At 35.4% G+C, this 17,374-nt stretch overlaps 1 protein-coding gene across 11 annotated transcripts in view; it reads left to right on the forward strand.

Annotated features, from left to right (window-relative positions):
• The window catches only part of LOC128871949 (protein lap4), a 239,552-nt gene that overhangs the window by 57,955 nt on the left and 164,223 nt on the right, over positions 1-17,374 (forward strand). For all 11 annotated transcript variants that reach the window (XM_054114140.1, XM_054114144.1, XM_054114148.1 and 8 more), the window contains exon 4: positions 14,930-15,098. In XM_054114140.1, the coding sequence (XP_053970115.1) occupies positions 14,930-15,098 (169 nt within the window). The remainder of the gene's footprint in view (positions 1-14,929; positions 15,099-17,374) is intronic.

The following is a 17,374-nucleotide window of genomic DNA, read 5'->3' on the forward strand; positions in this document are numbered from 1 at the left end:
TGCTTTCACATGCAAATTTTTCGTCAAGTGAAATAACGAACAAAGAAGTGGCGAATCGAAGGCGCCTAAAACAAAATATATAATCCAAAAATATTTAAAGAAATATTTCAATTACCTATTGATTAGAAAAAATGGTGCAGCAAACTTATTTATGTTCCGATTTTTATGTCTGCAACTGTCTCATGCCCATGGTTTTGAGTATTTGTATTGGTGTTCAAACAAAGTTTTATGAAACAGTTCCATTGAAATTGAAAAGTGGTACTAATGTGAAGAACAAAGCGCATGGCTCATCTCATCTGCTTCGGATAAACTAAGTGCGCCCCATCGAGGCGAACATATGTATGTGCTCTCACCAATCGTTAACATTCTCCAATAGGTTCCGAACACACTGCCATTTGTAGCCATACCATAAGTATGTACTTGTACTTTTGCCGCCACTTACTCAGTTGTACTTGTATATGCTTGTAGTCATACGTAGGTGTGTTTGTCCATTAGTCTCCTGACTGTTGTGCATTACATGCACATTATATGTTTGTATAAAGCCTCAAAAGACTGGTTAAAAAATACAGAAGAGTGGGATTTCGGAATAAAAACAATCTTTTTGCATATTGAGAAATGCTAATGACCTCTAAAATGATTTTTCGTTGGCATCAGTTTGCCGACTGGTGTGAATTTTCGACATTGGATGTTCATATGCGCACAATATATCTGCAACATACAAAGCCCGACTACAAAGAAACGAAAGCATGAATCTGGGCAAAAATGGCATTGAATCAAAAATATATAAAAAGGAATACACATATGCACATATGAAAATGCACCGAGAAAACAAGCCATGAGCAAAGGCAAATGATTTGTGTGAGGTGTGAACAAAGTTGGCACGAATTATTTGTAGAAACAAAAGAAAATTTCCTTTTTTTTGAAAGAAATACTTGGTGAGTTGATTGACAAAAGTTAGTAAAAACAGCGTAGTATTTTATTTATGACAAAAAAACGGCCTTTAAATAAAATATATTTCACCAAATATAAACCTCTTATTTAGACGAAGTGTAGTTTTTATCTGCTAAAGTAAGATAAAAACTTATATTAGTATATTTTAAGGGCATATAATATTAATATTCGAAGAATATATATATTACATTATGGCCATCTTATAAATAATATAGAGTAGCTGTTGGTATTCGTATATTCGTATGGAAATTTAATTCCCGAATCGCATACCCCCTGAAATTATTATAAAGGCCTCTAATATTGACAAGTTTTTACTAATAACTATTTATTTTTAATTTCAATTATTTTTTATAAAAATATAGTTAATTCTAGAACAAAGACAATAATAATCCATGTGTCAAACTTTGCGCAAGATTTATACGAATTCGACATATTTTATTTAAAAAATTCGCAAAACTCAACGCAAAGAACATTGTAAATTTTATTATGGAACCTTCAACTTCAGGTATTTTAATTGCTTTACTTTCACAATTGATTTGAGAAATATGTGCGTTAATATTTCTAATCGATTTTTGTTTGATAGGCCGAAAAAAGGGTATTTTGGCCTCATAAATAAAGATATACGAAGTGTGTTCAAAATTATCGCGAATTTTGTGTTTTATCAAATATTATTTATTTATTCATTAATATATATTTTGCCCCCTTCAAAGTAATCCCCATGAGATATTATACACTTGTGCCAACGTTTTTTCCAATCTTCGAGAAAAATCATTTTTTATCTTGTTCGGCTCCTCCTTCGCTGCCGTCTTTATCTCGTCAATCGTAGCGTAGCGTCGTCCTTTCATGGGCCTCTTCAGTTTCGGGAACAAGAAAAAGTCTGAGGAAAACGGTGGCTGTGGCATCATTAGTGTGTTGTTTTTGGCCAAAAAGTCGCGCACAAGCAACGATTGTTCTTCCACAAATCCGGGCGTTTCTCGCGTATTGCTTCGCGCAAATTGCTCATAACTTGCAGGTAATATTCATTATTGATCATTTTATCCTGTGGCAAGAACTCATGATGCACAACGCCCCTGCAATCGAAGAAAACGGTAAGGAAAACTTTTACATTCAACCGAAGTTGGCGCGTTTTTTTTCGGTCTTGGTTCGTGCGGCAGCTTCCATTGAGATGATTGAGCTTTGGTTTCCACGTCATAACCATAAACCCACGATTCGTCACCAGTTATGACCCTCTGGATCAAATTTGGGTCGTCGCGGACAGAGTTCAACATCTCATTAGCAATGTTCATGCGACGCTGCTTTTGGTCGAAAGTGAGTAGTTTTAGTACGACCCCGGCGACCTGTCTCATGCCCAAATCTTTGAAAAAAATCGAATCGCACGAGCCAATCGATATGTCTAGGTCCTCAGCAACTTCTCTAACGGTGATTCGACGATTTGCCAATACCATTTTCTTCACTTAATCAAATTTTTCGTCTGTTGTCCGGCACGCTTTTCGTCGTTCACATCTTCTCGGTCTTCTGAGAATATTTTGTACCACCGATAAACGTTGCTTTGGTCCAAAGTAGATTCTCCGTATGACACAGTCTACATTCGGAATGCATCCGCGCACTTAATTTCGTTTTTCACACAACATTTGATACAGGTTCTTTGATCCATCATTTTGAATAGGTAAAAAACGAAGACGAGCCGAAACACGTGCAAGCAAAGCAGTTGTCAACAATTAACTGAACATTCAAAATAGCCGAACTCGTCGGCATGAGTGAGAGACATGAGTACCAACATATCACCACAAAAAAAAAATCGAAATTCGAATATACGTAACCTACAAAAATTTAAAATTCGCGTTACTTTTGAACACACTTCCCATTTTTCGCGTGTAAGTGCGGATTATAATTTTACATTTAGTATTGTATAATTTCTGGATTAGACTTATCATTTGTAAAAAATAAAATTACCATTTCAGGCCGGTTTTGAAATATTGAAGTTTTTCGTTATATATATTGTATATATATATATATTCAACGATATATATTCAACGATATATATATATATATTGTATATATATATAGTTGGCGCGTACACCTTTTTTTGGGTGTTTGGCCGAGCTCCTTCTCCTATTTGTGGTGTGCGTCTTGATGTTGTTCCACAAATGGAGGGACCTACAGTTTCAAGCCGACTCCGAACGGCAGATTTTTTATGAGGAGCTTTTTCATGGCAGAAATACACTCGGAGGTTTGCTATTGCCTGCCGAGGGGCGGCCGCTATTAGAAAAATGTTTTTCTTAATTTTCACAACCGGCATATCTCACTAAAATTCGAAAACATGTATGTGATGAAAAAACATAAATTGTTGTTGTTAATTTTGAGGTTTTGGTGGTTTGCTTCGTATACCCTACATTCACTAATAAGATATAGTTGTTTTTCTGTTATCGTTTATCCCTTAAACTTTACAATTGACCTCATTACAAGTACAATAGTATTATATATAACTAAATTTGATGTTAAGGCCGGCGGGCCAATTAGATGTCCTAAATTCAGTAGTTTTCGCGAAGCGTTGTAGGATGAGAAAAAAAACAATTAGCCAAATGAAGTTTTGGGGATAGTTTAATATATATTTGAACTAAAAAAAAAAAATTTGGACAATCTCCAACAATATATTGTAAGCCGAGTTATCAATAGATTCCCAGAGCGCCTTGCCACTGAAGTATCCAACTTCTGTACAAGATACAACTTGCAATTTTCATCTGAAAACAAAAAGAAAAAGATTATTAATTTTGATGTAATTATCTTCGATGTGAACTAAGAAAATTGGGAGAAACACGTAAAATTCGAATTTTTGGGGAAGGTAGAAAAAAAGCGGTTTTTCAAGGAAAAAAAAAAACTCTTCAACTGGGTAAAAAAGTCGCTTAAAAAAAGTTTTTGGATGTTTTTTTTAGTTCACATAGAAGAGAAAACAATACTGAAGATAACGCATTTTGAATGAAATGGATAGCTCGTTTAGTTTTTTTGCAATCGTGTACATAAATTAGGTAAAATCGTGAAAATGAAAAGCCGAGAAAACGCGCTTCAAACTACAACAATAAGCGCACGGTTGCTCGACGCCGCACTACGCTCGACTCTGTAGCTCTGCAAATACTTGGAATTTAACTCTGAAAATTTGTGTCTCATGTTCTTGAATATCTAAGCTATTGATTTCAGAAAAAAAAAATCGATTTTTTTGACCTTTTAATTGGCCCGCCGGCCTTAAGGCTTAAATATATTGAATATTAATATCAGAATATAAATTAAGTATTAAAAAAAAATAGTTTTATACCTGTTTTAAAAAAGTTCATGTTCATTATAGTTTTACCATAAGTCATATTCGACTTGAACTTTGCTAAAATATTTCTTCGTTTCAGAAATTATATCACTGCTTTGCTTCCAATTGATCAGTTATCAGAGGAAGCGCAGGAAGCTCGAAATAAATATTAAAAAAAATGCTCAAAGTATTTTTCTCTCAAAATCAATCGAGTAAAATGTAATGAAGATATATTAAAACGATTTCTCATTACTTCTGACCCATTAATTTCTAGTAGAAAAAGATGAATAATTTCTCAAACCAAGAGCAAAAACAAAAAAAATAAAAATCAACGCGATTTTTCAGCGGCTTAAGACTTACACTTCTTTACTTAAATTTCATGAGCTAAGTTACTCCATACCCTACAAATTTATAAAAAGTCAGATTAAGAAGTTTATAATTTAGGTGAATTGTGATTTTTTTTTAATGTATAAACTTCTTTTTTTGTATAAAATTGGAAAGCTTGAATTATACGGTCAAGGCTTTAATATTATATTATAAAGAAAATTAATATTTAAAACATTGTATTGTAAATATTTGCCAAAAAAAAAACATCGCCATGCATCAACTTATGTTCGCCGGTGTATCTGCATACATACGTATATACTCGTACAATGTATTTTATACACATAAACTACATATCTCACAAAGCTCCTAATGACTTCCGGCCAGCGTAATGAATTTTTGCATTTAGGCTGAAGTTTCTTGTGTACGAGTATTCTGTTCGTATGGGCTCCAGATTGCTGCAGCAAAACTAGGAAAATATAATAGTTTATAATATTGCATGGTAATTCGTTGAAATAGTGGCGCGCACAGGGTGTTTTAAGTTGGTTGGTTTTATGTAGACCACTGGCGAGTTTGTAAGTGACTGTACGAGAGGGAATACAATGTGTGGAAGAGGTCAACGAATTATTACTTTTTCTTTTTCACTATTTCCCCTATGTTTTCTCATTCAATTTTTTGTAGTTTGCTTTTTCGTTTTCTATTGTTATTGTTCAGTCGATTGTATTTGTTTAGTTGTGCCTTTCTCATTTTCTACATTCCATGACATGCTCTGGGCAGTTTTAGAGTGTGTTCGCTGCTTCGGTCCGATGCCTCGGAATTCCAACTTAATGACCACCAACTATTTCCGTCACTACGAGCATAGGCAAGACTCGTCTACCACTGACAGATTATATTTAATGAATTTGATATATACATACATGCATAAACATTGTGAACAGGCGTTCAGATTAAGGCAATAATGCAAGCTCTATTTACATATGCACATAAGTTAAACACAATATACATAAAATAAATCCAATTATCTCCAGATTACTCTTCTGCAGAGGTACCAGATCGCGCTGAAACTTAGCGATCGATATCTCTTAAAGTATCGATCAAACAATTATAATTAATGCTCGTTGCCAAGGTGAGATTTCACATTAAAAACATTCTTTTGCTGTTTTTTGTTCTTCCATTCAGATGTGAGTTACAGGGTGTTAACAATGGAAGTCAACAAAGAGAAAATTCTTTGGAAAGGCGAAAATGCCAGCCAGGCCGCTGAAATGGTGAATGATGTTTATGGTGTCAGTACTATATATATTAGCTAATTACTTGCAATTTTGTTTTCGGCGATTCCGTTCAGGCATTTTTGATGTTAAAGAAAATGTCGATAAAACCACAGAAATAATCGAAGTTGACCGGCATGCTAAAAAAGTTTTAAACCATTTGCGCAAAAATAATAAATTTATTGAGTCTGTCGAGAATTGCGAAATAAATGTCCAACTTTCTTCGTTTTACCAATTTCTTGGACGTGGTTCCAAATCGTGAAACTGTATATGCTGGAAGCTATAGCGAGCCACATTTGGACCACGACCTCTAAGTTCCCGCAATTTTTGAACCACCGGCTATTGATCTTTTCGGCCATAATGCCTATATTATTTCCAATTGCTGCTGCGGTGTGAATCTCCTTTTAAAATGGGGGAAAACAGCACTCTCAATTTCTTCTAGAGAAATTACATAGGCCTTTAATTTTTGTGCACATTTACATCCTTCGTCACACTAATTGCATGATAAAAACTGTTGTGAAAAACTTACATTTCATATTGAACGATCTAATACAGATGTGTGCACCTATAATTATATATTTTCTTTGTTAGTTGTGTCTGCCCTGCTGTTCCTCCAATCTGTGCTGACTTTTGATGTTTTCCCGCAGATTTATGCCGCCACTGAACGTCAGGTGGTTTTTATGAGAAGTTTTTTCATGACTGAAATGCCTTTTCATTTGTGCCGAGGGGTGATAGTTATCTGAAAACACTTGTTCGATTATGCCCGTAGTGGAATTTTAAAACCCGGCTGCAATCGGTTTATAGTTACAAAGCCATTCGACTAAAGCGGCTACTTTAATTGCATAAGTAAAACAGCTTAGTATGCGCTGTTGCTGATGAACTGATACAACAAGAGCAACAACACTGACATTGCCGCCGTAACGTAACATTCGAGAAGATGGAACAGTTAACATTTAATATATCTCAGGTTCCAAAAACTTTTTGTCTCTTACCTATTACCATTTTCGTTACTTTGATTTATTTTATTTTAATAATTTATATAACACCAGAGTCTACATCGGCGGGAAGAGAGCGAATTTTTGCTATTATTGTTGATCAAAATAATAGATACGTGCTATTTTAAGCAATTTTGACTACTTCAATTTTAATTAGTTTTTTATTAAAATATTGTTCCATTGTACAACAAATATTAAATAAATCAAAGTTTTAAACTTTGTACAATATTTATAAAAATTCGACAAATTTTCATAAAGATTTCAAACTTTTTTAAAAGAATTAAAAAAAGGTGGCACGTAGTTCCATAGCTCATTAAGATCCGGCACACATTAAGGGTGCGTACGGTGTTTGAGATAACTTGCGAGCAAAACTAATTGCTTTTATTTTCAACAAAATTTAATGAACGTTCGCGAATAATAACGGAATCTACCATTTCTGTTTGCTACGGTTGGTTTTAGGTCTTGTTCAAAATTTATTTCGTCAGAAATAAATCATAACAGAAGCTTCAGGGTGATTAATTTTGTTTAGAAGCCGTTTTGATCGGATAACTCAATGTTCTCGTATTTGCTCCGATATAAACTATCTTCTGCGCATAACGTGAGACTTATACCGCAGAACTTTATGGACAACTTGACGGAAACGTTAAGTTCTCGCAAATTCTGCAAATGAAACTGGCTCGTAAATGTATATGTTCATAAACATAAGCATAAGTGTTGAAATGATGGGCTATGTGCTTGTATGAACGTATGAACTCCAAATGAATGGTTTTATTAGTGTTTTCATTTTGATGTAACAGTACATGCCATTATGCTTTATTGATATTTTCCTCTTGCAATTTCATAGTTGTTACTATGCATGAACGGGCATTACATACCAATATGGATGCATGTACAAATGCACGCATGTTAACGAAAACTATGTAATTCGTTTACGCGCCAAGCCATATCTAAGTCAGCTAGACAACAAGTTGTGTACACTGAACAATGCGGCAATACATGGATAGCACGGAATGAACTAAGAAGAACCATTTCAATCTAATGGAACACAGCATGGAATATGTACGTATTCCTCACAATAGGTATGCAAATACAACAATAGCCATATATGCAAAAAAATACACGCACATCTGGGTGCATGTAATGTAAACTTAATTACTTCTTTATCCCCTCAAGGAAATCTGATTCCTAACTGACTCTTTTCTAGTGAATTTTGAGCAGTGATGGGACCGCCTCATATTTCTTTTTCTTTGAAGCAAAAAGTGAACTATTACACAGGGTGACATAAAATAAGTGAAACTTTTTTCCGCTTACTTAAATTACTCGATTTTGTTTCACCGTGTGCTTAAAGGAAATTAACTATGCTAGGATCGCCCGTACGTCGAAATTTCGACGCTATATAAATACGGAGAGCAAAATTTAGTCATACCTTTTTTTAGTATTTATAATCATAGAAAAAAGTTGAAACATATATACATAAATGGATAGCTTATGTTGAAACTTTTTACATGATATCTGTAATAGATGTAGTAAAATTAAATGTGAAAAATATCCCATTTTACCTGTATTAAGCGATCTTATATTTGTGTCGTTCAAATATCAGAACTTTTTTTATTCATGAATTGGAAACATTTAATTACATGTACTACGGGAAAAAAAAATTTTGTTTTTTGAAAAACCATAATAAAAAACAATCTTTAATTAATCTATGACCATCATAATTTCTGAATCAAATTTATAAAGGTATGCATTCACAATAATATTGAATTGGAAACATTTAATTTCTTGAATTACGGAAAGAAAAATTAATTTGGTTTGAAAAAGCATATTAAAAAAAACAATCATTAATTAATCCATGACCATCATAATTTCTGAACCAAATTTATAATAGTATTGATTCTCAATATATAAGTTTCCAGTTGTTTCATCAACTTTTATATCGTGCTACATATATGTACGTATATAATTTCATGATACATATTGTATTATAACATGATATATCATAATACAAGTAAAATAGTGTGATTAATTTTACCTCCGCCTATTCACTTATGTATCTATTTTAATACAATGGCAAACCTCAGAGTGTATTTCTGCCATGAAAAAGCTCCTCATAAAAATATCTGCCGTTCGGAGTCGGCTTAAAACTGTAGGTTCCTCCATTTATGGAACAACATCAAGACGCACACCACAAATAGGAGGAGGAGCTCGGCCAAACACCCAAAAAGGGTGTACGCGCCAATTATATATATATATATGTATAAATACTAAAAAAAGGTACCACAAAATTTGGCGCTCCGTATTAATATATAGATCATCTACTGCACTGTCGGTAGGTAGGTGGTCAGAATCATATGAGTTTTGTTATTTTATATTGTTTGTCTTCATTTCGAAATCAGGTAAAAAAAAAAAATCAAGGCTATTTGAACTTACATTTGAAAGTTTTAAAATTCAAAAAGAAAAAAAAAAAAAGATAGAACTCCAAAATCTGGGCGAAAAGAAAATACAAAACTGAATTTTTTTTTTTTTTTTTTTTTTTTTTATTGAAACGTTATAACATTTGTATACATTTCATGGTATTACGCCTAGCATAAGCTAACAAGTAACATTATTCTATCCTTAACATTGAAATTTAAAAACAATTATAAATATTTTACAACCAATTATACAGCGTTGGCGACTAAATCTCGTGGCTTAGTTCTTCGAAGTCTTCTTGTGCAGACTGTTTTGGTAAGCTCTGCGGCCTCCGGGTTTATGTGCTCTTTCAGCCTGGTTTCATGGTTACTTGCAAGAATTTGGATTATATCAGCGACTTTTTTCACCGACAGATCCTTGTGCAGGTCGTGATTTCGCACATACCAAGGTGCGTTGACCACGTCTCTGAGAATCTTATTCTGCAGGCGTTGTACATCTTCAATGTTTGATTTAGTGGTACATCCCCATAATTGAATGCCGTATGTCCATACCGGCTTAACTACTTGGTTGTATATTAATAATTTATTCTGTATTGACAATGTAGACTTTCTGCCAATTAACCATTTCATTTTTTTAATTTTTAAGTTGATTTCAGTTGCTTTAATTTTGACATGTTCTTTCCATTTGAGCTTTGCATCCAAAGTCATACCCAAGTATTTTGCTGTATTACTATATGGAACAGTAGCAGATGATATTTTCACTGGGTTATAGGCTATTTTCTTGTTTGTAAAGTCTACGTGAACAGACTTGCTTTCATTTAGTTTGATTCTCCAGTTTTCAGTCTATGCGACAACTTCGTCTATCGATGCCTGTAACTTTCTAGTTGATTCATTTGCGTTATTTCCATAGGCTAAGATACACGTGTCATCAGCAAAAGTGGCTATCTTACTTGTATTTGAAACATACAAAACTGAATGAAAAAAATCTTATTCCTACCGTTAAGCATGGAGGAAGAAATGTAATTGATTGGGAATGCATAGCTGCATCTATACTAGGATAAATGGCTTTATTTGATGATAAAATGAACATGAAATATATTTATTTAAACATTTTGAAGAATAATTTGCATGACAGTGCCGTTAAACTTGGACTGGATGCTAAAGGGTTCTTGTTTCAACAGGACAATGATCCAAAACATTCATCACGTGCACGAATGGCTCATTTACGACTGAAAGCAGCTTAGAACTCCAACTCAATCACAGGTTCTGAACCCATTTGCGCATGTCTGGGACCTCTTAGAAAGGAGAATTAGAAAGCACAAAATAACATCAAAGGCATCATTAAAGATAGCTTTAAGTATTGAGTGGGAGAAAATTACATCGATGTTTGGAAGCAATTGTTAAAGCTAAAGGCGACCCAACAAAGTACTGAATACTCGTTTTTTTCTCTTATTTTATTAAGAAAATATTCTTTGTATGGCTATGTACGAATAATATTTTTGCATAAAATTATAAGGCACGTTATAACCTTAAGTTCTCTAATTCCAAAAATGATTTTTTGTTCCTTAAATATTGAATAAAAATGTTATTTTTTACGAATATATTAAAATTTTGTTTTTTGTATAAATCGTGAGTATCAGGTGTATCCGTTTATAAACTGTGAGTGTACGAATAAATCGTGTGACCACTCTATGTAAGGGTGCACTTGGGTAAAAATCATGAAATTATCTAACAATTTCAATGTTTTTGTAGATAATCAATAAAATCAAATACATAAAAATCAGTAATAACAATAAATAGGGCTATAAGTTTTTTGCGTTTTTTACTCTGGAAACAAAAGCAACTGAGTTACCACTATTTACATGCGAATTGTACCTATTTTTAAAAGTGATGAGAAAAACAACTATAGGCCTATCACAAAATTATCAACTGTTTGAAAGTTACTCGAATATACGATATACTTGTAGTAAAAAAAGAAAGATTTGAAAACTAGCAATGTTAGATTTTCATTCAATATTTTTATCCTGCATAAAATCCTACATTCATCATCGCAACTTTGTCGTCGTTGTCGGCCACATGTAAATGATTTCACAGCGGCGTCCGAGGTTCCATAAGATAGCATCGTATGTCCCTTGCCATTCGTGATTTTTGTCAATGACATATCGACCTGTTGTACTAACTCTAAATTTCGTTTATTTGCGAAAAATTTGAAGATATTTTCAATCATTTCAAACACTCCATTAAGATCCAAACAGATCTGGATAATGTCTTCGCCTGGTGTCGAACCAATGGGTTACATTTAAATGTAAACAAGTGTTTTCACTTATAATTCTCTCAATCGCGTGTCGTTATCCCCATTTCGTATTGTATTGACGGCACTCGACTGTCCGCTTTTGACGAGATAACTGACTTAAATGTAGTTTTTGACTCGATATTCCCTTTTAAGAGTCATCTAAATTACCCCAATGCTAAGCCGTATTCAGTGTTTGCTTTTATTCGATGTTTTAGCTCCGACGTCACACATCCTTATACTATTAAGCTAACATATTATTTACGTCGCTCGTACGCTTCAAGCTGGAATATGCCTCTTTTATCGGGAGTCATTATCCCGCGCTCGGCACATTATCACATATTAGAAGGCTCGAGAGATCCCATAAAACGTTTGCATGTATGTTTTGCGTTTCGCAGCTGAATTTCGCTGTCCAGCTCCGCAAATGTGATATTTTCTACACAGAGTGTGTCCGAACTCTCCATTCTGTTAATGCTGCCATTTCTAGGGCTTTGAACGAATCTAATATTATCTCAAATTCTTAAGCCATAAAGCCGAATGGGTTGGTGCGTGACTACCATTCGGAATTCACAGAGAGAATGTCGGTTCGAATCTCGGTGAAACACCAAAAATTAAGAAAAACATTTTTCTAATAGCGGTCGCCCCATTTTTGGAGTGTTATTTAGGCGAAAAATGGTAAGGACAGCTATGAAAACTAGCAATAAAATAACTTAGGTTAGTTATCTTTGAAGTTATCAGTGCAAATATAAAAAAATAAATATTTTTCACGAACTTACCTGCGGAATTGTAGTTTTATCACCACTTGCGAAAACTCAGGTTAACACATACTAACTCTTTATTGCTGATATCATTTCATCTTGCGGAACAACACCTCTAGAAAATATAGGTGTTGCCAACTGTCAGGGGGTGGTAAATTGCCGAATGCATCATCACAGCTGCCGTCGCAGCAATGGTATGTCCGCAGACTAAAAAACTGTCTTTCTTTTGAGACCGTGTCCCACTCTGGAACCGTTTTCGCATTCCTTCAGAGTGGTGCTCCAAAGGTCTGTACCTAAAGTGCCCGCTTTTTTAGAATTCTTTCCGCGAGACTGCTGATGATCTCTCATGCTTCTTCGCTACTTAGCATCTTGGCGATTACATTTTTAGTGGTTATGTGACAGACTGCCCATCTGTGTAATTGCTGTTGTCATTTTAGATTTTTGTCTCCTCCGGTTTCGACCGCGTTTGATAACTTAAGAAATTCGTTTTTTCTTTACCGTGAAAATTGATACCAATTAAAACAAAAAGCGAAGCAAGGGCGTCCTAGTAAAAGCAGGTTTCGTGGAAACAATCGCATACCAAAAATTGTGCAGGCAACAATTGACATGATCTTTTTAAAAAAAATTTCAGAATAAGAATAATTTATTTATTTTAACAAATATTTATATACATGTATTTAACATAGTGCACTATACTCGTATATGATTTTTCATGATTTGTTTACATAATTTGGTATATTTGTAACATGGCGTCTTTATAGGAAACATCACGATTACTTTACTCGTTATGGCAGCGATTGCTTTTTAATAATCACTAAACTCATCGTCATTAGCGTACACAACATTATCGACCTCTACTTTATCGTTCCAATCACCATGACCAACACCAATACCGTTGTCAGCCAGCAATGTCACGACAAACGATTCAGTCACTGAACGAACAAACCAAATAAAGTACAAGGAAACGGGGAAAGGAAATGTGGTTGTGCGACTGACATGTCGAAAGTACCTAAACTAGGTCAATATAAAAACAATGGTGAAGGATCTTCCTGTGCTGTGCTACTATGTTCCATTCGCTCTCTCGTTGCCACTATAGTATTCGTTCGTTGTTCTCCGTCGGGTAAATACGAGTTCGAACACCGCTTGTCTGCTTGCCTGTCAGTTTTCCCCTCTTTCCATATGGGCTACGATATGATGTTGTGTGATGCTGATTTTGTTTTTATTGCGAGTCGCTTGTTTCAACTTGTTTGCATTCAGGCGGTTTGTGTGCTTTGTAGGTGTAGGTGAGCATAAGCGATGCGCACAGCCCGGCTGATAGTGGGTGGCAACCTTCTCGTGGTTGACGCGGCTATCTGGAATCGATTTGCTTCAACTGTTTGCGCTCCGTTTACTATTGTTATAATATTGTTGTTGTTGTTGTTGGATGACGACGCTCTTTTTTCGATTTTCTGCTTCAGCTGCTTATTTCCATTTCAACTTTAACATCCTCTGTTAGACCGTTATTCTGTTGCTTATTATTGAGTATGTCAACCAAAAATGGTTCGTCTGGTGCGAGCATATTATCTTTATGTTTCATCGCTCTATTTGACATCGTTTCGAAGGAACTAATTCGTGAGGCAGATTGTTTCGATCAACAAGTATTCTGACTCTAAATTTGTCACGGCTGATTTGGCTTTCTGTTTGTAGATATGTGTATATACTTATGATGATTAAATTGATGTTGTTATTGTATTACAGTTACCATGGTCTGGAAAGTGTTCGAGTAATACCACAGGCATAACTTAAGCCTTTTTAGTGCCTTTTTGTGTCTTAATTTCGACATAATTGCGTGATTTGTATTTCTGAGCAAACTTTTGTGTATGAATGCTTTTGTGTTTGGTCATATTTATTACAGGTTCCTTGACACGCAGACACATTTAAATCGTAATGTCTAAAAATATAATAATTTGCGCAAATAATTCAAATTCGTAAGCTAAACTAAAAAATGTTTGTGTACATGTGTACATATGTACATAGGTACATAATCAGGCACAGTAGTGAATTAAATTACGAATTATGTAGGAGTTTATAGGACGCTGAAATAAAATTGCACATCGTGGAAACAAGTTGGGAGTTGGTTCTAAAATACAAATATGTTTTAACCCAAAGAAAAATGGTTGCCCTATTTTTGATGAAAGTAGATGGAGCAATGGCGGCCGCCGTAGCCGAATGGGTTGGTGCGTGATTACCATTCGGAATTCACAGAGAGGTCGTTGGTTCGAATCTCGGTGAAAGCATATGTAAACCTTCGAGTGTATTTCTGGTAAGCAATGGTAAACCTTCGAGTGTATTTCTGCCATGAAAAAGCTCCTCATAAAAATATCTGCCGTTCGGAATCGGCTTGAAACAGTAGGTCCCTCCATTTGTGGAACAACATCAAGACGCACACCACAAATAGGAGGAGGAGCTCGGCCAAACACCTAACAGAAGTGTACGCGCCAATTATTTATTTTTATTTTTTAGATGGAGCAAAAAGTGTCTTTAGATGAATTAAATAAATTATTAGAACTATTACCATTCTCCATTTAATATAAATCACCACTTTAGTTTACCATTTACTATTATACTCACATACATATATATTTTGCGTCTCTTTTACAGATATTCCAGACATTCCTGATGACATCAAACACCTGCAAAGCCTACAGGTTGCTGATTTCAGCTCAAATCCGATTCCAAAACTACCTGCAGGATTTTCTCAACTCAAAAATTTAACAGTTTTAGGTTTAAATGATATGTCACTTACCACATTGCCAGTCGATTTTGGATGGTAAGTTAAAATATTGTTATTTTAAATGTTGTGTGCATTAAAAATGTGTAACTTAATTAATATGTTGTCGTTTTGAGAATTTTCCTGACCTAAGTGGCTAAGTGGCAGCACTTTTGAATTGATGGGGAATTGTACTTTTTCAGAATTTTCACGTTAATTAGAATGTGTACTAAAATTAGCAGCAGCATATATTTGGTACATTAATATCATACAAAGGGGCTCAAAATTAATCACCATATCGGACGGTTTATAATTTTTGCAAATGGCGTCATGCGTCAATTTGTTTTACACTTGTGAATTAGACAGCTGTTGTATAAAGCAAACTGACAACCAATGGATTGCGTAAGGGTCAAAATAAAGCTTACAATCCCTCAAAATAATGTCTTTATTTAGTAAAAGTTATTCTAAAACCAAATTGGATGATTAATTTTGCGGTACCTTGTATTACAAAAATGTCGCTTTTTTTAAATAATACAGGGACAACTTTGAATTCTGAGGACCTTTGAATAGGTTTTGAATTTGAAATGGAAATTTTCGATACAAAACAATCCAAAGATTGAACGCATAAAAATTGCAATAATACCTACATATGTATATGTATGTATACATATGTTTTGGCCACTATAATCTCCAGTCTTTACGTGTAAATTGTAGAAATTGGGAGCTGTATAGAACCCATCTTCTTCTTCTCTTCTTCTTAATTGGCACGATAACCGCTTAGGCGATTTTGGTCGAGTTCAACAAAGCCCGTCATTCGTTTCTTTCTCGTGCTAACCGGCGCCAATTGGACACACCAAGTGAAGCCAAGTCCTTCTTCACCTGGTCTTTTCAACGCAGAGGAGGCCTTCCTCTTCCTCTGCTACCACCAGCTGGTACCGCATCGAATACTTTCAGAGCCGGAGTGTTTGTATCCATTCGGTCGACATGACCCAGCCAACGTAGCCGCTGGATCTTTATTCGCTGCGCTATGTCTATGTTGTCGTAAAGCTCGTATAGCTCATCGTTCCATCGCCTGCGATATTCGCCGTTGCCAACGTGAAAAGATCCAAAAATCTTACGCAGAATCTTTCTCTCAAACACTCCAAGCGTCGATTCATCGGATGTTATCATCGTTCAAGCTTCTGCGCCATACGTTAGGACGGGCATGATGAGAGCTTTGTAGAGTGTTCGTTTTGTTCGTCGAGAGAGGACTTTACTGCTCAGTTGCCCACTTAGTCCAAAGTAGCACTTGTTGAAAAGAGAGATTCTACGTTGGATTTCAAGGCTGACATTGTTATCGGTGTTAATGCCGGTTCCTAAATAAACGAAGTCTTTTACAACCTCGAAATTATAACTGTCTACAGAGACGTGGGTGCCGATACGCGAGTGCGCCGACTGTTTGTTTGAAGACAGGAGGTACTTCGTTTTGTCCTCGTTCACCACCAGACCCATTCGCTTTGTCTCTTTAACCAGTTTGGAGAAGGCAGAACTAACAGCGCGGTTGTTAAGGCCGATGATATCGATATCATCTGCTAGTCGAAAGCTGCTAGTGTTGAGCAACGTCATCTTGCATAGCCGTATTAGTTTTGTGGGGATAGAAAATTCAGACATCGCGGCATACAAGTAACTCCTTTCCGTACTGTCGAATGCAGCTTTGAAGTCGACGAAAGACGGTGTGTGTCGATTCTCCTCTCCTCAAAGAAGCTGATGCATGCACCTTACCAGCTCCTCGCTGCCATATTTGAATAGCTCAGCCGGCAGTCCGTCGGCGCCCGCGGCTTTGTTGTTCTATAACCGCATTATCGCTATTCTCATCTCATCATGGTCGGGTAGCGGAACGACAGTTTCGTCGTCAACTATTGGGTTATCGGGATCTTCACATCCTCTGTGTCTGTCACTATTTAACAGGTTCGAGAAGTGTTCCCTCCATAATTTAAGTATGCTCTGGATTTCAGTCACTAGATCGCCGTCTTTGTTCTTACAGAAGAACGCGTAAGCCGCCGAACTTTCTGGTATAATTTTCGGGCGTTGTTTCTATTGACCAGTATCTCGCACTCACGTATTTCGGCTTCTCGTTAGAGCGCATGCCATCGGATTATTGGTCAGTGTGCTCATTTTGCTGTATTTATTTTTTTGACTGGCGGCATCCCTATTCAAAAATATTAAAAAAAAAGATTTTAAAACCCTCTTGCGCGTGATAGTCTTATAATAGTATCTCGGCTAACTTATTTATTAGCTTGAATAGGGTTGATTTGACAACCATCTTCAAATATATTTTGCCAACTAAGCGATCTTTC

This window comes from Anastrepha ludens, chromosome 2, assembly GCF_028408465.1.
Source record: "Anastrepha ludens isolate Willacy chromosome 2, idAnaLude1.1, whole genome shotgun sequence".
NCBI classification, from domain to species: domain Eukaryota; kingdom Metazoa; phylum Arthropoda; class Insecta; order Diptera; family Tephritidae; genus Anastrepha; species Anastrepha ludens.